The sequence below is a fragment of the Pogonomyrmex barbatus genome, unplaced genomic scaffold, assembly GCF_055798465.1.
Source record: "Pogonomyrmex barbatus isolate J1 unplaced genomic scaffold, ASM5579846v1 scaffold8, whole genome shotgun sequence".
NCBI lineage: Eukaryota > Metazoa > Arthropoda > Insecta > Hymenoptera > Formicidae > Pogonomyrmex > Pogonomyrmex barbatus.
The window spans coordinates 4,568,132-4,594,695 of NW_028297182.1; the positions used below are offsets into that span (position 1 = coordinate 4,568,132).

The window sequence follows — 26,564 nt, forward strand, 5'->3', positions numbered from 1 at the left end:
ACTCCATCTTGTATCCATAGAATCATCCGCATGCAAAGTGTTCGAATATAAACGATCTATTGAGCACACACTTCACCGTTTCACCGTACAAAAGAAGAACATAAGAAAATAAGGGAAAAAGCGTAGAGGCAAGACACATCGATAAAGCATAATTAACGATATGAAAAAAGGGCTTTGCGCTAGTATATTATCTTATTATGACATTCGTTACAAACATCTCCACAAGTACACCCAGAGGAAAATCGATAAGCATACTTTGGAAATGTTTGCAAAGTTTTTAGGATAGTTTCGATATTCGAAACCGTCGTTGCCAATTATTACTAAACAGAGGAGACCTTATTGTGAAATTATTTAAAAAGATATAAAAAAAAATTATTCAATATGTCCTTATTTTTTTGTATGCGTCTGCTGTATCTATACGTCGCATTTTTTACATTTAAATTGTTATAAATAAAGTTTTTATATTCTTTACTTTATGTTAGATCGAGTTACTTTAAATTAAAAATTTTTATTTAATTGTAAATTCTAAATAACCGTAGTCATCATCAAAAAGTGAACTTATCTTTTTCAATTTTTAATGTGTCAATATTAAACTTAAGTAATAATTAACAACGACGAATAAAATATTCTCGTTTCTTAGATTAGAAGTTCGCAAGAAATGTTCAATCAAGACATCGAATATGTCTTTGTACACTGTAACAGTCAATTTAGAAGTTAAAATATTAAAAGTTATTAAAAGTTATTAAAAGTACATTAATTGATATTTGATATAGATTTGATTCGTTTATTTTGAGAAAAATAATAAATGTTCTCTTTTATTAAAAAAATCAAAAATATGTTTTTGAGTTTTCTTCATCCATAGTATCGTCCGTAATAATTTTTCTTTTATAAAAAAAAATAAAAAAATATGTGTTTTTGAGAGCAATTTTTTCGTCCATAGTAACGTCCATAAGAGTTCATAATAATTGAGCAAGTTTATTTTCTGCTATTGTCTTGATTGAATTTTCTAGCATTGCTGTCATGTTGCCATTGTATTTTCAACGGCAAGCATAATATTAGTTAGATTACAATCTCAATCCTGACATTTGTTTTCAGGTTGAGCAAAAATTGATGTATATAATCCTTTATTCTAATATTAGCCGGCAGAGCTTCTGGTACCATTCCTTAATAAAGATTGTAGCTGTTGAGCTGCACCCTAGAAGCCAAAATAAAAATATTAATAACTGATTAAAGAAATAATCTTTTTAAATAATTATCTCAACATTTATGATATAAAAAATAAAATTCATTATAACTTTAAAAACACAGAAAAGAAAATAAATAAAAAGAATATTTTAATTTATTTTTTATAATTTATTTCCATAAAATAATTTTGTAATTGTTTTATATTTTTCATACAATGACACATGTTTTGAAACAATATTTTTTAATAGTAAGATAACTTTTGAATCTATGCAAACTTTGCGAAGATATCGATTTATAAACGTCTTCATCAAATTAAAATAAGAAAAATTTTAAATTCATATTAATTTCTTTATGAATTAATTAAAAAAAAAAGTCATCAATTTTCATAAATTTACTCACCGAAATGGCAGCACCAAGGAATCTGCCTATGGCTCTGGTAGCGGTAGCCAGCCCGCTATCTGAAGATCCACTTCCTCCGAAGAGAAGAGGGGGGTATGTCGAACTTGGAGACCAAGTTGTAGTCTGTAGGGATTGTCTTGGTCTCACAGATGGTCTCGGTGTCGCTTTTCTCGTCGTGCTGATTGGTCTAGTGGTCGTTGTTTGACTCGAAGTCGCATCTGGCTGGATAGTCGAACCTAAGCTCTGTGATTCAAGGATGCCAACAATTTTAATAAATAATAGAATTTCAAAAAATGTTTCCAAAAAAAATATTACTCACGGCTAATTGTAATTGTTCCCTAAGTTTCGTTGCTGGTGTTGATGGTTCTATGCCTTGCTGCTTTAGGAGTAGAGCCAATAAAGCGGCAGGATTTACTTCAGTGGATGATGGTGCTGTGGTTGTAGTAAAAATGTTAGGTTGATTACTTAAAATCGCTCTGAGAAAGGCTTCATCGTCCTCACTTAGTCCACGTGCTGGCGCAGAAGTACTCGATTTCGTATCTAAAATAAAAGAATTTATTGAGAATTAATGAAGATTAATAATTCAAATTCTAAAAGTTAAAATATTAAGAACTTAGAAAAATGCAAAGATGATTAAAAATTGTATAATAGTTTATGGATTATAAACGCGAATCGTTAACGCTAATGTTTCATAAACATCATTAAGGCGAGAAGCAACCTGGTACTGAGTTGCTCCAGAGGATAGTCCGAGCAGAGGGTAGTCCGAGCAAATTAATCATATAATTAAATGTGTATTTTATTAAAACATCTCGTAAAAAAAAAAAAAAAAACTAAAGAAACGAGATCTCGACTTACCCGTTTGTACGGCTCGTAGAAGCGCAGCCAAGAATTTCGCGTCGTCTTCGGGCGAATACGTGGACGTAGGGACGTCGCTTAATCTAGGATTCGGATTATTTAACAGCGTAGTTGAAATCGAGCTTGATGTCGATGCAGAAATAATACTATCCGACAAAGATGTGCTCGAGGCTACTTGGATGTCCGAGATATCTACGTTTCTAGGCGTCGTTTGCGGTTTAATCGCGGACATTATGTGACTTGTAACCTGTGCCGGTTTCTGGCTAATTCCAATTGGTTTTGGAGTCGTCGGCTTAATCGCGGATTTCGTGTTCCTCGCAACACTCGCCGCTGTGGTCGCTTCGAAGAAGTTGCCGCCGAACAACGCTTTCCATAGACCCGCGCCGAATCCTGTAGTCGCACGAGGGGTGGTGGCCTTGGGTCTCGCTGTTGTTTTAGGCTTAGCAGTGATAACGACTGGTGCTCTAGTTGTTGGCGCGGTACTGGCTTGTATCGTCCTGGTTGCTTCACTGTACCTCTTTGTGCTACTGCTAATGCTTCGCGGTGACGAAAGTGGTAATAAATCGATTATTATTGGCTCGGAAGACAACTTAGGTGACGGATTTTTGATCGTGTTTACATTTGTATTCGAATTTGCAGTCTGAATCGCTTTTGGCGATCGCGTCGGTCCAGGATTAGCCAGTGCAAGCGACAAAATCTATAAGAGATAAAAAGATATTAAGCAAAAAAATGTTTGTTAAATTTACATATTGCTAATTAATTACATATTGCTAATTTATTTTGCTTTTCTTGTTTATTAATGTTCGACGTTTGTAGGAATAATATAAAATATATATTTACAAAAAATATTATTAATTATTTTCTATTTTCTACTTACGTTTATTAGAGATATTGTATTTGTTTTACTCACTCTATTTGCTAATATTTGTTCTACGTCACTTAGCGTTTTTGGTGTGGTAGATTTGACAATGTTGTTACTATTCTGTAACTATGGAAGAAAAGAAAATTGTTTTTTCTATATTAACTTATTAATTTAGATATATAATTCATTGTATATTATACAGTTAAATTAAACTTTTAACATTTTTCAATATTTAAGAGAAGAAATAATATTAAAAAGATTGTGTGCGCGCGCGCGCGCGCGCGTGTGTGTGTGTGTGTGTGTGTGTGTGTGTGCTATATAAATTACAAATAAGTTTACCAATGAATTTAGGAAAGCCAAATCATCGAACGTAGTACCAAAGGCGTTCTCCCTCGTGTTCGCTTGTAATCCATTTAATAAATCCGCAGATATTGCCGGTGTAGTAGAAGATGATGGAACTGTTCCTGGACTTGCTGTTGTTTTGTACACAATACAGAATAAATATAATTATAAAGAAAGCGGCTTTTAAATAAAAATAGTACCTGTCGTTGAAGTCGTAGTTTGACCTGTCGTAGTCGGTGCGGGGGTGGTTGTTGTAGAAGTGGTAGTAGTTGTTGTAGTGGTTGTCGTGGTGGTGGTAGTAGTGGTGGTAGCAGCAGTGGTCGTTGCTGCGGTTGTCGGTGCTACTGTAGTAGTAGTACTAGTAGTAGTACTAGTAGTAGAAGGAGTGGTAGCGGCGGTAGTAGTGGTAGGAGTGGTTGCGGCGGTAGTAGTGGTAGGAGTGGTTGCGGCGGTACTTGTAGTTGAGGATGTTGGGGGTGCACCGCTCGTGACCGGCGTGAAAACCTCCACCAAAGGATTTACGGGGCGAGACATAATCGGCGCGTTGCTTTCGGTTGGCTCATCCTGTAAATAATAAAGAGAATTTCTTAACAAAAGATAAAAAAATTGAAAGATAAAATTAATTATTAATATTAAATGTTATTAAGATGATCAATACTAAATTTATTAAATAAATAGAGATTGTTTGTTATTTAACTCTAGTTTCTTTTAAATAAATGTAATAATTTTGAGAAATATATTATTTAATAAATTTAGTATTGATCATCTTAATAACATTTAATATTAATAATTAATTTTGAATATTATTTATTATTTATATAACACGTACTAATATATTTGATGCTACAGATGCTGTTTGTATAGGTGAATTAGTGGTGATACCGAATATTTGATCGAGGGGATCTCTCCAAGGGAAATCAGGAGGTGCTGTTATCACATCACCACCCGATTGATTATTTAGCAAATTTTCAAACGACGGCGTAGACGATGACGCTGTACCTTCGTTCACAGATGTCTAAAATAACAAATTTATACAATAAATTAATAATTAAAATAATAAGTAAAAGCAATCTGAATAATTTTCAAATAATTTTGAGTAATTTTTTAATTTTCTTTAACAAACGGAAAAAAAATATTTATTAATAAGAATTTTTTCTTGCCTAATAGAAACAAATTTCATTAAGCATTATTATAATTATTATAATTATTAGTTATAATTTGATTACTTACAGCCACTGAATTTATTCTTACATCAACAACTTGTGGATTGATATTAGGTACACCGTCAATCTGATAATTAATAAATTTATCCTGAAATATTTATGATTGCTTTTAAATTTTTTCTGTTTTTATAAATACGCTTAATCAATACAATAAAGTTTCATAATATTTTTACCTGTCCAATATATACAGAACTGCGTTGATCAGATGTCACTCTTGATCGAGAAGCTTCATTTCTTTCGCGATCTTGAATGATAGGAGGACCGATTGGACCTTGTACTTGACCATTATTCTGCAAGTTACTGTTCGGCGATGCTGCATTCGGTACACTACCCATTTGGGTATTTAATAAAATATTGCTCTGAAATATTTCAATTTTATATTTTAATAATTTTAGAGAAATTACCTTAATATAATGAATAGAAATAAAGTTCATAAACTTGCTGTATTCTTTAAGAAAATAGTACGAAGAAAATGATATTGATGCAATTCTTTAGTCTCAAATAAAAACATAAAATTTTCATGCCTTTTAATATCTTTCATTATATCTTGAATCTTTGTAACTTTTAAAATTGTAAAAATTATTTAAGTATCTGCTCACACAAATTTTACAGATATTAAAGATATAATAAAGATTTAAAATATAATATGAAATTTTTCTAAAAGGCAAAATATCGTTTTTAACAAATTGATCTGAAAATAGTCGGACTATCCCATAATAAGTATCGTTATCAAGAAAATATTATACAATTATTTATATAATTGATTTTAAAATATAAATATTTTTTAACACAGCTTTAATAAGAAATTATTTAGAAAAATAATAAAAATAATTTCTTTCCAACCTTGGTATAACACATGTCGTGCGCGTTTACACAAAAATCTGTAACGATAAATCTTTCGAAAATATTTTTATATATTGTGATATATGTCAGATATTTAGTACGAGTGAAATGTATGTAATCAGATATTGCACATGATATATATATTATAAAATACAGTGCGTAAAAATGTCCAAAGTGCAAATGAGCAAACAAAAGTGCTATAAATTTGCCACAACTATTTACAAATTTACAACGATGTACAGCCGTTGTAGTATTCAATATTTTTTGACCTGGAAAAAAGTATTAAATTGTATTTCATTAAATTCACATTGAAACTGTAAACGTGAATATATTATAAGAAGAAAGTTGTGTCAGAAAGGAAGCTATAAAGATAAGTTACAAAGTTATACCAAGAAACTGAGCTGTTAATTTATCATTATATAATAATTATTCAGCGAGAGAGAGAGAGAGAGAGAAAGAGAGCGTGTTACGAAACTTTACTATATTTTATACTCAATAGGAACAAAAAAAAATCAGAAATACTGATCATTAAATGTATATCCGCATTTTGCGATATAATTATTTCCTTTTTAATTGATGTTACATTAATGCGATTTTAATTTCAGACTGCGGTTCAAAATGTAACTATACGAAATAACTAGAATAACGACAAGTTTAAAAAAATAATTAATAAATTTGCATTTTTATAAAGGTATAGAAATTATAAGGAAAATGCAAATAGAAGAAATATAGAAATAGAAGAAATATTCTAATAAGATTCCGGTTTCTATTAACGCTAAACCAGTCTACTTTCGCGCGGCAACGATCTCTATCACAAGAGCCAAGAAACGTGGCTTCTCAATAGCGATTCGATTCTTAATTAATCTAGCTCGTTGCGCGTATAGAGTACAGTTTTGATGAAGAGGTGAGATAGAGATACCATTTTGTTTGTGCTCGGGACGGTAGCGGGGAAACCAAGTGGTCCCGCGAAATTGAGGACACCTCCAGGGGCAATGCCGATCGCATTACCGATAAATCCAAAATCGAGAGGGCTGGGGCTCTGGAGACCTCCCGTCAGCACGTCCACGGGTCTATTGTTACTAGAGTACACCGGGGCTTGGTACTGGTTGTTATAAACGCCTGCTTGGTTAGCCTGGTTATAGTAATACGGCCTGGGTGCTGGTCGGTTAGTAGTAGTGGTAGTTCTAAGCGTAAACACAACCTCGACCGGGTTCCTGGGCGAATCCGGTATTATCGTCCCGTTGGGGAACTTCCGGACTAATCTGCCGTCCGGATAGATGCCAAATATCACGTAGGGGCTGTCCACATTTCTGGCATCGATCAGATTGTCCTCCGGCCGCTTCCGTACGATGGTCTTGTTGGGGTAAATCCCATAAATCAAGTAGTCGCGGACGGGTGCCTTGGAAGAGCTAGGTCGCGGGATCGGCGTCATCTGGCTGCCGCCGAAACGTCCCAAATAGGGCTCGGTGTTCAAAGGGCCGAAAGGCGTGAACGCCGGAGATGGCGGTACTCGATTGAGTATAGTAGTCCGCGCGGTCGACATAGTGGTCGTGGTCGTCGGCGTGGTCGTGGATGGTGCGGCACTCGTTGTGGTTGTGGTTGTCGTCGTTTCTTCTCCACCGTTCATTCTATTCAGATCTTCCGTTTCGTTTGTGGTGACTGTTGTGCCTTGCGTAGTCGAAGCATCAGTCGATGTCTCGGTGGAGACAAGGTTCTCATTTATGTCGATAGTCGTAGCGGTCGTTTCAGACATGACGGTAGTAGTGGAATTGGATCGCGTCGCTGTTTCTGTTGATGTCGTTGGGAGGGTCATTGTCGAGGTCGTGGTCGATGTCATTGTCGTGGTCTCCGTCGTCGTGGTCGCTGTCGTCGATTCGGTTGATGAAGGCGGAATGGTTGTCATGTCAGTGGAGGGGGATGTGGTGGAATCGGTTGTTGGTGCGGTTGAAAATGTTGTGGGAACGGTGGTGGTGATGGTGGTGGTGGTGATGATTTCTGTCGTTTGCTCAGGTTGGATGATTCTTGAATCAGCCGTCCCTTGGGCGATTGTTGTTGTTGTTGCCGTTGTATCCTGGAAACGGGCAATAAGATTTGGCATCTCGCTTACGAGATCGGTTAGCGTATGAGGGGTGTTTGTTGTTATGTCGTTGAATCGATTAGTGGTGGTGTCGATGGAGCTTATTAAGTTACGAACTGATTCCGTAATGGGAGGTTCTGTACCAAATGGCTGAGTGTCGCTCGTGTTGATTGCGTTATCATCGGATACCGTTGGAAGTGTCGTAGCGATATCCGATGCGTTTGTTACAAGGGAATGATCATTTGTGACCTGCATGTCAGATGCAGGCACCGTTGTGGTGGGTTCCGATGTCTGATTAGTGGTATCTACGGCGTCCGTTTGTACAACGTTTGTTTCCGTAATAGCTATCCTACTGGTTAATTCCATTACTGTTTCCATGTCCGAGGTTGTGGACTCATTTATATCAGACAGCTGTCCTTCTGTATTTGCAGTAACAGAACTCATTAGGGGATTATTAGTATTCGACAATTCGGCATTGTCGTTTGGAACAGTAACAACAGTTTGCTGTTCGGTATTATTATTAGATGCTTCAATTGGATTAGATAATTGTGAGTCAGGCGTATTAGTAATTAGTTCAGAACTCATGCTAGCCGTAACCGTAACGGTGTTTGGTGTTTCGGTTTCTATCTGCGAAAGGGACATTGTAGTAACATCACCTACATCAACTGAGTTTTCAACATTGGCGGGTCGCGCGTTAGATTCCATTAACGAAACTTTCGATCCTACAACAGGGTCGCGATCAGAATTCCCTTCTCTTTCGTTTCCGGACAAATCATCACCGAACGTAGTGATGTCTATACGTTCGGTATTATTTTCTAAAGGTCTCAAAAGTTCAGAAAATACAGTGGTAGCCTCTGACAAGTTGTTCGGGGACACGCGGTTTTTATTATCGTTTCCTACTTCAGTGGCTTCAGTCTGACCCGACTGCCGCGTGTCGTTCATCGCTTCCGTGAAGAGAGTCTTCGCGATAGTCATTAGCTCAGCTAGTAATGTATCGTTAGACGACCGGGGATCGTTCTCCGTAACGGATTCGACAAGTCGCGAGATTGGCGTCGGTGTGGTGGTCGCAACTTCTCCGTCCGTCGATGGAGCTCGCGTATTCTGAGTCGTCGTCGTCGTCGATTCAGGATCTAAGCTCGCGTTACTCGATAACGTCTGTCTCGTTGTTGTAATCGAATCCAGCGTATCCCGTGCGTTTGCCTCTTGGCCGTTAGACTGATTCTGTGCGATCCGAGGCGCAGTGTCCAAACCTACTGTATTTTGAGTGGTCACTTCCGGCCCGTTTGTCGTGGTCTGCACCAATTCTACATCTGGTGATATCGTTGTTTCCTGCACAGTAGTCGTCTCTTCCGGTTGTATCGTGCTCCCCGTATTCGTCGACGACGAATCCGGTATCACGTTGGACAGTTCGGAAGGGACACTTATAACGGTGGGTTCTCGGATCGGTGTCCTGAGCGTGGAGATTTGTAAGCGGTTTTGTAAACGCGATAGAATATCCTGTGCGTAATCAATCAGTCGCGTGCGATATGTAGTCGTGTAGACGGGCGATACCGTCGCACGAATTTCAATTATGTCGTTTGACATTTCTTCCGTCGTGGTCGGTTCGGCGGTAGTTTCCGTCGTAGTTTCCGTCGTTTGGGACGGAATCGTTACGTCGGATTGTACCGTATTCGTATCTACATCGTTCTCGACCATGTTGCTCACTTCCGTTGTGGGGGGTGTCGTTTCCTCGAACTGCACGGTACTCGTCTCGATACTCTCCGTTGTATCATTAGTCGCGGGCATAGTCGTCACTTCCGCTGGTATGTGCGTTACAGTGACGCTCTCAGTAATCGAGGAAGGTATCGTTGTGTCCGGTATGTCACTCGCCGTTTGTAGATTCCGAGAGGCGGGCATGGACACGTTCGCGTTCATCATCATTTCGGTGACGGCTACTTCCGTGGTCTCGGTGCTCGTGTTGACCGATTCGGTGGATCGAACATCGTCGGGGATCGATTCCGTGGAGGACGCGTCCAAAGCCTTAACATTGGCGACGCTCATCGATGCTTGGGTCGTGGTGATTTCGGTCGTAGTGAGAGATTCCGTAGTGCTCGGAACATCGGACGGCGGTGTACTTGTTATTGTGTTAGCGGAGACGGTAGTCCCGGGCGATTCCGAGGTGGGGGCTGGAGTCGTTTCTCCCCCGCTCGTGTCCGAACTTGCGGGGGTTTGTATTGTGGTCGTGGTGGTTTCCGGGTTACGGGTCGTTTCGGGACTACTCTCCGTACCTAATGTCGAAGCGAGCGAATTGTCTGCCGACTGAACGGTGGTGGTAATGTCTACGGTGGTAGTATCTGGGGAGGATGTAGTCGCGGTGATTGATGCGTTGGTGTCATTGTTGTTAGCAATATCGTTACTGGCGCCGTTAGATACAGTAGCGTTAGAGTCTACCTTCGTTACCACGCCAGTTAGTTTTTGCCGCTGAGACACGTCGTCCGCGCCCAGATTCTCGTTTCTTATGCTAGCCGACTCTAATGCCTGATAAAAAGTGACGAATCTGGGCTCGCCGGGGCTGTTGATGTCAACGGGTGGTGCCGAACCGGAATTCTGCAATCAGAAATTCGGTGCGTGCAAGTGCTGTACACACTTTGGTGCAATTACGGTGACAGATCGGTCTCAAACAGACTGGGTTAACAGACTGGTTAACGCTTTGTACGCGTGTAATCTACAGGTTGAGAGCGGTGTTTTAATCCTTAAACACTTCGCCATCGTCGTAATCGAGAAACTTAAGAGAAGCTTAAGCTTTACTAAACTTGCTAAAAATTTGATTAAAGCTGAAAAATGCTTGATCACAGTTTGAACAACGACGATAGCTGGCGTATTTAAGAGTTAATACACTTTGACTGTTCTATTTACAGATGTGCAATTGTGTACTTAAATAAATACAACGGCACATACACAACGCAAGTTAGGTGTGATATACAATATTTCTTGCGATTAGCATGTTACTTCATGAAAAATTTTTTATGGCCTAACGCAAATACATATAATTATGGACAAGTGGACATTAGATGAGAGAACATGTGAGCATACACCATCTCTAGGTACATGTACGAACTAGTGCAAGAGGAATTGTTTCTGAATGAAATGTCTCGATGTAACAGCCGTGAAACTCGTTCCTAGGATACGTAGAAACGGTGGAGAGAGACTAGTTCCCCTCTCGTCTCCGATATCTTTTTCTCGTCTTCGAGAATATTGCCGGCTCTTACCTTGCATCTTACAGAGGCCTCCACTGGACGTACTTTCGCTATTACATTATTACGGAAGTATTGCATTAACAATTTCTCGCATGATTGCCCGATGGAAGTCTCGAAAACGGCAAATGTTCGCGGCACGTGCGAAATACGAGGGCCACTCAACGTCACGCGGAATTATTATATATCATGCGAAACTAATTTAATTCTCGACGTAAGCGTTTCGACATACGTTTTAATACATTTTAACATAAGAAAGAAATATGTGGAAGAGAATTGTACAGTAAATGCAGAATTAATTAGTAAAGGAGGAATAGAAAAGAATGAGAAACAAAAAGAATGAGCGATAACGATTGCGCATTCGGCCTCCTGTAATTTATATTTTATATCATCCTTAATCATGTGTTACAGGCAGATAGAGGATATGTAGAATGCTCACTGTATACGTCTGTTATGCACGAATGTGCACTTTCACTTTTCGCTGCCTAAGAGCGATATTCTTAATGAGACGTAACATGCAAAATGTCTTAATAGAATCGAGATAGATATTGCATATGTATGTATGTGTCCTGAAGATACGACATTGAAGCATACACAGTTATTTGCGAAACAGAATATTGAATTACAGATAAAGATGCGATACAGACAGAAATGAATGATAGATGCTGAGACAGATAGCGAAACAAATGTCTGTGAATTTATTACACATATGTTGACAATTTCTTTGACCACTTAGCAAGATACAAAAGTTTATTTATATTACATTGTCGGAATTTGAAATAATTAAAAGCAACTCAAGAATCACAAAGATACATGCACTTTTAGCTTTATGAAAAGAATTGAATCGAAACATTGCGATATATTTTTGACGCTTTATTAAAAATTTTATTACGGCAATAATAAAAGATATGGCACTTTTACAATTATTTTCGTATGAGCAATCCAATTATTATGAAAATGGCATGTAGTACGATTTTTTGTGATCGTAAATATTTTCTTGCGGTTCTTGTAATTGCTATTGAAGTCAGTAAATTATTTTACTTTTTGCATTATATATATAATATTTAAACGTATGTGATTTTTACATCAGTTGACGTAGATTAAGTAATATTATAAAAAATATCACGCGTGTATTTGCTTAAAATGTTTCAATATTGCTCTTTCAATTTAATCCTATTTGTAATATGTATAAAAAATTAGCTAAAATAACTATGTATAAAAAATAAATGTATAAAAAATGTATAAAATGTATGTATAAAAAATAAACTAGAAATGAATATTTAATGTTTTATTCACTCTTTCTTAGTAAAAAACTTAATTCTTCTTTATAACAAATTAATATTTGCAGATTTAAACTGTAATTATTTTAATGCGGCTAAGTAAGGACAAACAATTGCTAATCGCGTGCAATGCTAAGAAATCAATACATTTATTATAGAAAAATATAAAGTTATATGATACAATATTTTGCACATATATAAGTGTATGATACGTGAGTGTTGTGAAATAACGTAACATGGTCGATGACCGTGCATTAATTTTCCTCGAAGTTAATAAATCTCTTTTTTCCTTTTCCTAAGTGTTAGAACGTGATATTTAATGATCTTTATAAATCGACCTTAACCCAATAGATCGTTTGTGCGATGATTATGCTTGTGCTGATGTGCTCTTTGAAAGCAAGAGAAATGTGCTCTTTTAGTGCGTTGATATTCACAGTTGAATATAGACTATATCAAATTCAAGCTGTTGTTAATATAATTTGGAAAAAGCATCTGTAACTCGTACGACGGTCGTTATACTTCGGCTAAAAAAAAAAAAAAGAGAACGAGCGCGTGACGGTATCTTATTATGAATGAAAGGATAGTCAGATTAACGCAGGCTGTTTGCATCGATATGATTAAGTACGAGATCGCTCGATGAAGTTGAGATGATAGAGTTGGTCCACGATGGCGGTGCGACTGCTTCGGAATCCTCTGGTACCTTCGTAGGGAACACCTTTTAAGCACAGAAAATTACCTCACGTAACTTCTTCTGAAGGGAACCATTAACGCGTTCGGCTCGCATATCGCCTTACCTGGATTTTTTTGCCGCGTTTTTTTTTTTTTTTAATATTATGACTCATTAAAATCTAACCTTATTTTTTACTATATAAAAAGAACATTCCATATACAGTGGAGTGGCGTAGCACATTATTGTATACATATATGCATATGTATTAAGGGACTTATACTTATATAAAATAGGGATACTTTTCAATTGTCTTGAGATAATGCTAAATTAAATATAATATTGTCATATATGTATATAAAGTATATATTTATAACTATCATAAATTCGCAACATCGTTGTTACCGCTTCTAAGAATAAAAGTCTTTTTTGTTTACGAATATATCACATATATGTGTAATACGAGATTATGATAAATACGTATATCTATCATAAAATAAGAAGAAAAAGCGCATCATGAAATAAAATCGTGTCGTTGCAAAAATTGTTGCTATTAAAGCCTAAAGTTAAAGCTGGCAAGTTTATGATTTACTTTCTATTCAATTGAATACATAACATGTAATAGGAAGATGATTATACAATATGCATTAATAAACAAGAAAAGCTTTCGTCTCTCCTCGATGACATTTCTCTCATAAAATTCGCTCCAAAATCCTCAAAAGTCTTACCTCTATCGGTGTTGAGGCCGTAGTCGACGATGTTGTGATTGATGGTATCACAGATGGTTGACCAACAGATGGTTTTCTTACAAACAATTCCGCTCCTTTGTATCTCGCGCTGAATCTCGGCGGCGAACCGTTTGGTGTTATTCTGGGGGCTGAATTCTATTCACAGAAAAATATTACATATTTTAACACATATATTTCCTCCTGAAATGTAGAAAAAATATATTAATGTATATAAATGTATTATGTAAATGTAAAAGCTACATCATGATTCTTTTTAACTAATTATAATATCTTAATGATAATAAAGTAACAGAGTGTTTAATTTATTTACAAATCTACCACTCTGTCTAATATTTCAGTATCTTGCAATTAATTATCGTGCGGTTTAAGATATTTTGTTTGTGATAAACAAACGATATCTTTTTTTACAATGACATAGTTAACAAAAGTTTAAATTATATTATATTGAGTTGTAAAATTAATTAATGAAAATATTTCACAAAGTAGATAATATCATATAAGACACTTCCGCATAAATACATATATAGTATATTACACTATTATATAATATTATATATATTATATAATATTAGATATAATTATATATATATATATATATATATATTATATAATAATTAGATACCTTAGAATCTACCATTTTTTCAATTACAGATATTATAAGACACAATTAAGACTCACATGTTGATTTAATTTTGTGTCGAATAGAAACTAAATGATCTTTCGAAACCCATCCGCTTACTCACCACGGTATTCACGTTGGAGTAGGCTCCGGAGAAAATAGGGGTCCTGTTACCCAAGTCGTTCAAGAGCGGTGCCACGGTGCTTCGTAGTTGTTCCAACAGTGTGGTGGTATTCGCGGTGAGGAATGTGCTCTTGGTGGGATTGAAAATGTTGGAATTGCCGCTGCTACCGTTGCTACTTCCGGTGACACCGGACGGGGTGGTGTTGTTTGTGGTATCGACCCTCACTCTGACCAACGGATCGGAGGGCAAGGATTGAGCGCTAGGCGTGACAATTTGAACGTTATAGTTAGTCGGCTTCGGGGTGACGGTGACGCCGGAGGTCGTTTGTCCAATTGTCGGTTGCTGGATCAGCTGGCTGGTTGGTACCTCGGAGTGCCTCCTATAAGTCGACGTTCGCGGACGGAATTCCCGTCGCTTCGTCTGCGTGGGCGCCGTCTCCGTAGTGGATGTCTTGGGAACGGCGTCGTACGGCGTGAAGACGCCCGACTTCTTCCGGATGTATCTGCTGGTGGGCCCGACGGTCCTCGACGTCACCATAGAAACCGCCACGGTTTCTATGGTTTGGTCCGATTGCTGCTGCTTCATGTAACGGGGCCGGACGCTGCTCTTGCTGCTGATGTCGTTCGGGTCGATTGTCGTATTCTCTTTTTCATCCGACGAGCCGGGAATATAAACGGGGTACACTTTTTCTGATTTCGTTGTGGATTTTGTTGTGGCTGATGATGAATGTGTGCTATCGGACGTGGTGACGGTCGGTGGTAGCGTCACCTCTTGAGGAAATTCCGTGGAGTGAACCTTCATAGAATCCTTCGACGCGTCTGTGGTGCCCGATGTCGCAGAAGTCGTTTCAATGTTGGATTTGTCCAATTTTAACGACTCGACGGTTGTGACAATGCTGTTTTCTTCTATAGCTTCCACTATGTTCGACAACGTTGACGTCTCCTCCCGTGACGCCGCGGGGCTTTGTAATATCGGAGATCGGATTTTTGTCGTATCAATAGTCGTGGCCGCCGTTTCTTCTACGGAAGCGGCACCACGATATGAAACCGTAATTAGACGTGGTATAGCATTAATCTCGGTAACGCTTTTCATCGAGGTTTCTTCCACGGACGAAGGATTGACTGCTCTTTCGGAAGTCACTCGGTTCTTCTTGGGTGTGGGCAATCTAAGCGGTGCCTCGACATTGCGATCTTTCGGAGATTTTCTGGTCTCCAAGATCTTCCATCTGCCCCTCACGATCGATTTTTCTTTCTGCGCACTTTCGTGCGCGGCACGAGCGCCGATGAGCTTGCTGGTCGCTTTTGTCGTTTTCTCTACGTTCCTGCTCTCGCTGACAGTCGAAACCTCTTTTGCTTTTGATTTATTGGAATAGGAGGGCGTGGTTACATCGTTCTCGTCAACATTCAATTCGGGTTTGATTAGTCTTCTAGCTAAGTCCAGTTTCATCTTAGATCTTTCGGAGAACAGACTCGCCAAGCTTGGTTTCGTGGCCTGAAAAGGTCGTTCAAAGAGCTCCAGTTTAAGTACGCGACGAAAATCGCCAAGCGTTCGTAAGCAACCTGCCGAAAGCTCGGTAGTAGATTCTGTTAGTACGGCACGACGACCTCGAACAAGGCGTTTCGTCTTCCTCGACTCGAAGCGACGTTCTCAAGACCGTTCGCGAAACTCATTTGTAGAAACGTAAATACTAATCTTTGTACGTGAAATATGAAAAAAAAAAAAAGGCTAATGTAACAAATCGTCTAAGGAGCGCTACACCCACCCTTACTTTTAAAGGAGGAATAGAAGCCTGGTCAACTGAAGAAAGAAGACGATCCACGCAACCAGCTGGCTAAGAGCATACGCGAACCAAGAATTCGTTGGTGGGGGTAATGACTGAAAGTTTAATCGTTTTTGTCAGACTACGATCTAAATAAACATATTTTACACCCCCGCAATACAAAGTAATGCACCATGATAAGCAACCCGTGTACGAAATTATGCAGCACAAAATAGTTGAAAAAAATATAAAAAATATACGTTAAGTGCGTAAAGTTAGGGAATTATTAAATATTTTTGTGATCAATTGTTTTTATAAGGCATATTTGCAATATATATATATATATATATATATATATATAATTTTTAAAAAATATGAGTCACTATCATAGCATATCTTTGTTTACAGACTTTTATATATATATATATACAATATTTACAAATAATATTTATATGAAATATTAATTTATTATTTATTATTAGTCGTATAATTTAAGAGAAATTCATTTTTATTTCTGTAAACTTAGAATTTTCCTTATTATAGCAAATAACCGATATTTTTCAATGAGAAAGTAAACTCATTCACTTATCTTTAATTGAATTTTATCTTCCAAATAAGCTATTGTAGTGTAATTATGTCATTTTCTACATGATTACCCGCTTCTGATAAATATAGTCGATACACAGTCCACAGAATGCAAGCATTACATTCCCTTTCTATTCCTTTTTTTTTCACTATGAGTATGTCAGTCTCCTTCATGATATCCACTAGACGACAAAACAAAATGTTTTTATAATAAGCCGTAACAAGAGTACCAGATTAAAAAATTAAAAAATTTTTTGTGTATATTTACAATTTCATTTATGTTGCTAAAGCATTACGATTATTGATATTGCTATAAATTATACTTTTTTACTTTGCTAAAAATATAACTGGAGATAACAGGTCTATTTAATAGTTAGCAAATACCCAATAATAAACTTCCACGGCATACCGAAAAGCGCATCAAATCAAGTTCAATTATCCGTTTGAATAACAACGTGGCCATTACTTGATTCGCTTCAATGACCTACCTACAAGTGTACTACTTTCTCTCCTGAACTAACTGACAAGTAAGTAGAAAGAGACAAGTTAATTATATCAAAACCAGTTTGCAAAATTTCGAAATCTATTCATTCATTGCGCGCGTTAACAGGCGTCTAATCATCTCTCATTTCGTTAAAGATGCTTGAAAGTAAAATTAAAATCGCGATCGAGAAGATCGGTAAAAGATTTTAATGAAAAATTTAAAAATTCTACTTCGGAATTTTTTTTCTCGCAATCTTAAGAAAACTTCTTGTCGAGGATTCGCCATTCCTTGCCATCACGATAGCGTTTGATCCAGTCTCATTTGGATGTTCACTGTCGCAACCATTTCGCTGAAGCTTCCGCAAATGCATATCCAAAGCTTTCCAACGAAATCTTTAAAGAGTTCTTCAAAATTGTAAAATTGTTGTTTTGATCACGCTTTACCATCACCGGTTACCGAGTAAGCTTCACCTGGTAGTACTAGTCATGAAGGCGTTAATAATGCGTCATCGTCCAGTTCTGATTGGTTCTTGATGACGCACTTTGAGTTCGCGTTTACAATAGCCGATACCATTCCTAATTTTCGTAAATCTCCTAAATTTTGTAAATCTCCGTCTCTCCGAGATTTTTCATAAGAACGCAAAACGCAGTGATCTCGAAAAGCGGTCGCGTTCCACGATCGTGAGAAACGATCTCTTTTTGCAATGCAGTCCCCGATAAAAAATGAAATCAACACCTAATACCTTTCCTTTTACAATTTTTTTTTTTTTTCATTCAAAGAAACTGGAAGTAAACATGATAATATTGAAGAAATTTGATCAAGATTGATATCTTCCCCGTGGATATTATTATAATTCCCCGATGGATGGACACCTGAAAAATCCAAGAGAAGCTTCGGGAATATCCGAAGCGTGGATGGGGAAACGCATGGAAACGCGATAAAGCAATCTCTCAGCCGATTAGTACGCAATAATCCCAATCTGCCAATTAAAATTTCTGACTAAACTGCTACTGACTAAACCGTTATGCTCTTACTTGCCGCGTATCTGGGTCGAGTACCGAAGTTAGGGGGTTCGTGAGAGGGACGACGTGCAAGTCTCTTGCAAACGTATTTTCCACAGTTTTGTTTTTTTCGGATACATGCATCGTTTTCGTGCTGGATCGTATATGTCGTTGGAATGTACGTTCCTTCGGATGTTCCTACGTGGGGCATTTTTTTTTTTAAGCTTTATACAATTACATATGTATAAGTATTGTACACTGTCTGGGGAAATCACCACCATATTAATTAATCTTACTTTTACCGTATCACATTACCCTTACGCACTTTAATCAATGATAGATACACATGCTAATTTAATAAGAATTTAAGGACTAGCTACTGTTCCGTGCTACAGATGCGATATTTTCAATATCCGCGCAAACTCAACGGCCTGCAAATGGCTCAAGTTGAAAAAGAATGGGATGCATATTACTGTTATAAACTGTTAATATGTTAAAAGTAATAATTAGTTGATTTAGCAAATAAGTCGGGAGATTTGCGTGCTATCTTACCTGCAAGTTGTTTCTAGTCGTATTCTTTCCTCCAGTAGGTTTCAAGTTAGAATTTTTCTGAAAATATTCTTTGACTGAACACGCTTGTTTTTTTTATTATTAATTTCCTCAGCAATGCTATTAATAATAATAAACATTATATAGAGATTTCGTAATAAAAATACAAAGTACTATACGCTATGAAACAAAATTATGAAACACGTGTTTAATATATTTATATCGCATTGTAATAGTTTGAGATAGATATAAATAAGCATTGTAAAAAAACTTTACAGTAACTAGATAATAATAAGTAATAATTTAACAAATAAATCATATATCATCAGTTTACCATTTTTATTTTTCTTTCTCTTCAAGTCTGAAGATTGAAAATCTAAGCTTTTTAGATTTCTATCAATTTTTAAAGAGAATACAATAGACGCATTAGAAAAAAAATTTATCAAAATTTGTAAAGTAAGAGTACTTGTTTGCAAACTCACCAATTGAGACAGTCTAGCTCGGAATGCAGGTGGATAATTGTCGCTTTCTGCCTCTACTCTCTTGGGTAGACCAGGACTTTCGGATTTATTGAAGGTTTTGTTGCCGCGCGTTACGCTCTTCGCCGTGAAGCCCGATACGGTGTTGCCTTCATCTTTCGCTTTCGGCCTTTTAGTGCCTCTTCTACCGGCTTTTGCGTTACTTAATGGTGTTTCGGTGGTTTTCGGTGGATCATTGGGCAATACGATCTCGTTGATCTGATCTCGATTAACTGGCGCGGATGTAGTCGAAGACGTATCCTGATTGACGTGACTAGGCCGGCGTCTGAGAGTCCATCCGGGATTACCGCGTAATTGCGTTTCGCTTCTAGATGTAGTGGTCCTCAAATCTGCAGAAGAGGATCCTTCGGTCGTACTTTTTCGTCCGCGAAAACCTAATCCGTGATTAAAGAAATCTTCTTTCGGGGGTTTCTTCGATCGAGAACTTTCTCCTCTGTCTCTTCCCTTGCCACGTGAAGCCCGCTCGGTTGTGGAAGATGTTCGTGCGGTTGTCGTCGATGGTCTGGTCGTTGCGGAATTCAATGTCGTAATCTCTGTACCTAAAGTAGGAACAGTCGTAATTTCAGCGATTGTCGCTTTCGGGATGTAAGCGGTCGTAGCGTCTGAAAGAAACATAATTACAATTTTAATAATGTGAACTTATTTCACTTATTAATTTTGAACCTAAGTAAGAAAACTTTAACATAATATTTATTTTAGATATCTTTTTGGAGACTTTATTATTAAGTAATCAGTTAATAAGCAATTACAGAGATTTTTAATAAGAGTAAATTTCCTTGAGACAAATCGTAAATTTAAATTTTGTCTCCTTGAGACATATTGTCAATTTATTAATAATATTAATTAACGATGTCTTTCTCTCTATATATAGAATTTGATTCAATGATTATAAATATTTAAATTAAGTAAATTACCGAGGTTGCTGACAGTCGTACGTGACCGACTTCTGGATAGTGCTCGAATATCTTGTTCGTCTACCTTGGTTTCCGCAGCTTTCAATCTGCTATCCTTAGACCGTTGCTTTCCCTCGGACGTTCGTCTGTCATTACGTCGCGTTTCCGTCCGTCTGTTCGCTTTCCTCTCGGAATCGGCATCCGCGTTTCTGCTTCTACCGCTTCTCGCTTCCGCCGTAGTCGAGTCTCTCGATTTGTGCGCGGAACGACCTCTCGAATTGGCATTTTTAGATCTTTGTCTGGAATTGGAGGATCGTTCGCTCGTCTCCGCCTGCGCGGTACCGCCGAATTTGGATGAACCTCGGCGAGAGGAAATCTCCAAATTAGGATCGCTCGTTTTCGATCTGTTACGAGACTTCGATCTGGATCGATCCGAGGGCCTGTTTTTCTTCGCGCTCGATCTCGCGATATCGTTGCTGTCCTTCTCCTTCACCGGCCTCGAGCTCTGTCCTGCAGGCACGTTGACGGACGTCAGTAGATTGGTATCTTCATCATTTCCAACTGTTAGAGGAACGTCCACTCTTACACTCTCGGAACCCGACAGCAGGACATCCCGTTCTTTTGTCTCCTCTTTGAGATTGCTAGAAGTGTTCGTGCTCTTCGTATCTATCTTCTTTGACATTTTCGAGGTAGCGATCTCTCGGACTCTCGAAGACTCTTCTAATTGTGCTTTCTCCTTTTCCGATTCGCTTTCGTTCGGACTTTCGATTTTCTTTACATTTTCATCTGGAGACTTTTCGGACGGAGTTACTTGATCCTTTAATTCTTTTCCGTGATTGTTATAAATCTTTCTTCCCGTTTTCGATCTCGAATAGTCGGGCGATTTCGCGAACACCTCGCGGTCCAACTTGGCGTTGTCCACCCAGATGGGAGACGCGTCCGAAGATGTTCTTCGAGAAGCTGTCGGTCGTTTTGGCTTATGTGATTCTGGTGTGTTCCTTTTGTTGTCGTTGTATGCATCTCGCGGTGTTTCATCTTTAAGAGTCTGTACGGTATGCGGTTTTGAACGGTTTCGCGAATTATCGACACTAGTATTTAAATGTCGCGAGCTCGTCCGTGACGTGGCAGTGAAACCATCAGATGTCTGCGATTGCTTTAATTTTGATCGTGATCTAGTTGAGCCTTCTCTCGCGAAATGCGTCTCATGTTTTTCTACGTTGGAAGCTGCTTCCAAACCAGAGTTCTTATCGCTAGGTAACCTGATTTCTGATGCAGAAACGCTACTCGATTCCGTCGTCGATTTCGAGTGATACCGCGTGGTACCGCGATTGTGTGTTTTTTGTCCATCCTGAAAATATTTACGCATTTTTAATAATTTTTAATCTTATCGTTTTATTTTTCAAAATATTAATATTAATTTTTAAAAGTGTTACATTAAATCGTACATTATTCCTCTGTTCCTAACAAGGAAAAGCAAAGAAATTTTATAAAATTTTCAATAATTGTAATAGAAAATGTTTAATAATAGCTTAAAAAAATTAACTTGATTAATATCTGTAAAATCATCGTCACTAATTAAAATGTTTGCTCACATTAATCACAACATTCAGATAATTGATGATAATGATAGGCGCAAAATGAAAGGCATAAGAACTTTCAAATTGGATTACTGTAGAACGGATACCGATGATAGAAAGTACGATGATAGTAAAGTAATCATTTGAGGGCATCTTAGAAGTTTCATTTAGATGATCGATAAACGATTAATTGACGGTTACAATTGCTTGATTACGTACATTTATAGGAGATTATGATCGCTGCGTTTCAGCACAAAAAAAGACGAAATATATTGCGTCAATCAAGAACAGACTTCGTCATCACAGAAAAAAAATTTTAGCGATACGCGGCAGCCCGATTGCAAAGATGCTATATCTGACGAAATCGCGAGGAGGTACCAATTATGCAATTAAGAGAATCCTCCGGGGCTGCGATCAACGCAAATGGTAATAACTGGTCTCGACTAGTCTCGATCGATCGGTCATCGTTGACAATAATGCCCGACGAACGCAATTAATCGCATTTCCAGTTGTTACAGCAAGTAGGCCTTATTCGTTCACAGATTATACCTTCACCGTTAACATTAATAAGCAACATTAAAACATTCGTGACTGCGTTGACCTGCCAACGCTTAGAAGAAAACAACTCTAGCGTGTATACTCCTCGTTTGGTATTTTTTCTCTTTCTCGTAGTTGCAACAAACTTGTCTTCAATATTCGAAATTTATCCAGAAGATGCAAATGAAACAACGGTATCGTTTAAGCTTTAATCTGTTCAGTTTGCCGTGTTCTACAGCAATCCTTGTAATATTTCGTATTAAATTAATCGACAATCGGAAAGACTATGAATCCATTTATAAACTAGAATCTAATGAATCATTAATTTAGAATATATAGGAAATGCAGAAATTTTCAAAGATACAAAGATATGATTTAGATTTAAAGATATAGAGGTCTGGTTAAATAGTCAAAAATATAGAAGTTTAGAGATTTAAAAAATGCTTTCAAAATTTCAAAATTTGAATCTGTAAATTGATCGATTGATTTATAAATATAATATAACTAAATCATAGGTATAAGAAGTTAAATATGCAAAAATAAATATTTAAAATTGTTGCGTAATAGAACTCAAAGATAAACATACTGAAGAATTAAGCATTTAAAATTTTAATTTATTATACTTTGAAGTTTAAAATATAACAGATTGCGTATATATATATATATATATATATATATATATATAAAGCTTAAATATTATAAAATATAATACAATAATAAATATATTATATTATATTTACTATATACATGTTAAAAAATTAATTAAAAATTAAAATTAAAATTAAAAATTACAGAAACTGTCAATAATTCTGACTTCCGGATCTACAAGATTCTTTGTGTAACTAATAGTCATTAAATCTTAAAAAAATTTTTTTTCTTATTCATTATCCACCAAAAACCATAAACCATAAAAAATATTTGAATATATCTCATATTTATATGAATAAAAGAAAGAATATGATCCTTTAAGAAAACGTGATCATACGCGATTCATGATATATAAATATGCGTTCTAGTTCCATTACTGAGTAAGTCTACATTTAATCGTACTATCGATATTGAAAGTAAAAGTCGATGTATAACGTCACGCCACGTTATTCTGCAAGGTATGCAACGTATTACAAGCAAACTGTCGCAAATTTAACTGTTTGAATTTACGTGTAATCAAACGAAGAAAATTGGACAACAACGAAAGCATATTCGTGCGTATTTCAAGGATATAGATGAAAAGTAAAGAGTAAGAGAAAGATACAGAGATTATCAAGCTTACAAAGGGCACCGAGGTACCAAGTTTACAAAAGGCAACATTTGAAGAACAATGGCGACAAAACAGACTCTCAGAATGCCTTGTTTCTACATTTTTTGATGAAAAGTTATTGCGATTCAGACATTTTTCAAAACGACGAAAATTGAAAAATGTTTTACATTAAATAATTAAAAATGATAAAAAGGTGGACCAATGTAAATATCTTTGACAATGACAAATGCGATTGAATGACCCGTTGAGAAGAAACTTTTCTCCTTCTTGTCGAAATTTATAAGGGAAAGGAAGGAGCGGCGGCGAAGAGTTCCGGGATAGTCCGTGTAAAATGGCGTCTGTATAAAAAGAAAGTAATGAAAATCGACGAGTGAGGAAGAAAGCCAAATTAATATAGTTATGACGCGTAGAAATCGACAGGATTTTCGGAATCGCCTGACTGACTGACGCTATTATGAAATCGGTGCTTGTAACACCGTGCGGAATATTGGAAAAGTTCTTTGGACAGGTGAGAGGCTCGGCTCCGCTCCCCGAAGGTGGACTGCTTCCACACCATCGAATCAAGAGGGTCGTCTACATCCGGGCGCATTGTCCTTGTCCCGCACCCCGTGGAATTTGCATCGATAAACATTATATTTAACCCATTTAATTCCTGTCAGCTCGTACGTAACGGCCTTCCGTATCTTTTAACGTATCGCCTCTTGCGAAAGCTCGTAGAACAGCATCGTTGTTACTCATTTCAATTTTATTATTATTATTAATTCTTCGTTTGTATATACTCTGTGCACAATCTATGTAATTTATAGCTTCCTTTTCGTTCTTTTCTACAGATAACTGACTTGAACGTATCTAGTACGCTAGTATTTAAACTAGTAAAGAGTAATGTTGAGGAATAATTAAACGTACACTGTACATAAGTATAAATAAATATTCTAATATAATAAATTCTAATATTATATTAGTTTGTATTTTATACTTTTATCATGTAATTATTAAAATTGTTATAACATAAGTTTTATATCAATGCTTTTAGAGAATATTTCTGTTTTTAAATATATTTAAAGACTCGGATCATTTCGTTATGAAATATGTCTCAATATTATTTAAAAGATAAGAAAAGAAAAAGTTTTGATAGTGTGTTTAGTTATGATAAAAAAATATTTGTACCATTCAGTATTTTTGATTAAGGCAGGTACAGGAAGTTTTAAAATACAAGGGGATCACGGTTTGAAGGCTTCTTTGAAAATCATTATCTTATTAAGTACTTTCATGTCATGCATATGTAATGGAAATACACACAAGCGCGACCTAAAAAAAACTGGTCCGAATGGGCCAATTTTCAAGGTGTGGTCTCGTCGTCGCCCAACTGAATTTATACTGGAGATTACTTTAAGCTCTTACTTTCACTCATATACGTTGGTTATTCTTTCTTAAATGTTTTATATCATATACAAAATTTTGTTTAAAATTTTGTTGTAAAAAAAAATATTATATTATATTTAAAAAAATTTGTAACATATTTATATTTTATATAAAAAATTAAGTTCTATAACACTATATTTAATTTTTTTATTTAGAACAATTAATGTGTTTAAATATAAAAATGAGAAATTTTTTGCAATTAAAAAACATAATTAAATTAAATATTATCCTTATTCTTTGTAAATAAATACAAATAAATTTTATACATTTTATCAAAATTTTTATTTAAAGTATAATTATTAAGATATTTAAAGTCAAATTCATCATTGAATTGTAATAATTATAATCTCTAATTTTTTTTAAGGTAATGCAAATCAACTTTTCTAATTTTGACTTAAAATTAATTTCTCTGAGAATTCTGAGCTGTTTTTATAATGTAAATGTTGATATAAATAAATATTTTTTGGGGCTTTGAAGAAATACTTTTATACATTCATGTATATGTTTATTAAGTGGCACTAAATAAGAATTACATGAATAATTTTATTAATTTTATCTTTAAAATCATACAGAAGTGCTATGTGATGATATTAAACAAATATTAATATAGAGAGGAAATCTTCACATTAATGAAGATAATACTTTTCAAAAAGCTTCTCGAAGAGAAGCTTTCTACTCCTGGCAAACAAATCACTTGAATGTAATATCTTGACGTAGAGTTTAAACATTGCAATATAAAGCAACTTTTCCTGCTAATGAGCGAAATCGAACGAATTGAAGGACACTTGTGCATATGCAAACATTACAAAGTTGAGTGTAGCATAAACGTCATGGTTAATACTCTAGTAAGTTAATCCTCTCTTTTGACTTCTAACCTTTTCTGAAATAATTATAGTATGTATCTTAAATTTATATGCTGACATTAATTTATGCGTCTCGCGATTCCGAAAATTAACCTCAATTTTACACATTCATAAAATACGGAAATCCTAAAAAAGAGAAAGTGCATTGATGTCCACCTATCCAAAAACTAGAAAAAATATTAAATACATCAAGATATTCCGCGAGAAATTTACGAAATATGTTAATGATTTCATTCGAAGATTACAGTCTTCACTGTAAGAATTTATATGTCAAAAACCTTTACTTGGTTGATATAATCCATTTTACAAACCATTTCATACATTTCAGCTGGTATAAGTGACAAAAGAGAAGTAATCAATTTTTAACGTAAGAACCGAGCATTTATATTCTTCAAAAAAAAGAAAGAAAAAACAAGAGAAATAATATTGCTATATGTCTTTCGAAAGAAAATAAGCATATTACGTAATTTATTAATTTATTATTAATTATATTTAGTTATTATATTTAGTGATTTATTATTAATCAAAATATGAAACAACACAATTGAAAAAATTATATTTATCACAAATAAAGATTTAAAAAAGATATTCAATTTTTTGACAAATTTGGAAAAATATAATTTATGTTTTGTATTAACA

The 26,564-nt window shown here is 36.0% G+C and overlaps 1 protein-coding gene across 1 annotated transcript in view; it reads right to left on the bottom strand.

Moving 5' to 3' along the window:
* Positions 1–757: 757 nt before the first annotated feature.
* LOC105427773 (uncharacterized) overlaps positions 758–26,564 on the bottom strand; it is a 34,277-nt gene continuing 8,470 nt past the window's right edge. The window contains 17 exon segments of the mRNA XM_089083641.1: positions 758–1,195; positions 1,585–1,827; positions 1,904–2,124; positions 2,440–3,136; positions 3,350–3,427; positions 3,641–4,207; positions 4,473–4,658; positions 4,874–4,954; positions 5,040–5,225; positions 6,629–7,780; positions 8,447–10,372; positions 13,695–13,850; positions 14,459–15,949; positions 18,321–18,485; positions 18,840–18,896; positions 19,319–19,977; positions 20,290–21,616. Of these exon segments, the coding sequence (XP_088939767.1) occupies positions 1,136–1,195; positions 1,585–1,827; positions 1,904–2,124; positions 2,440–3,136; positions 3,350–3,427; positions 3,641–4,207; positions 4,473–4,658; positions 4,874–4,954; positions 5,040–5,225; positions 6,629–7,780; positions 8,447–10,372; positions 13,695–13,850; positions 14,459–15,949; positions 18,321–18,485; positions 18,840–18,896; positions 19,319–19,977; positions 20,290–21,616 (9,252 nt within the window). The 3' untranslated portion in view covers positions 758–1,135.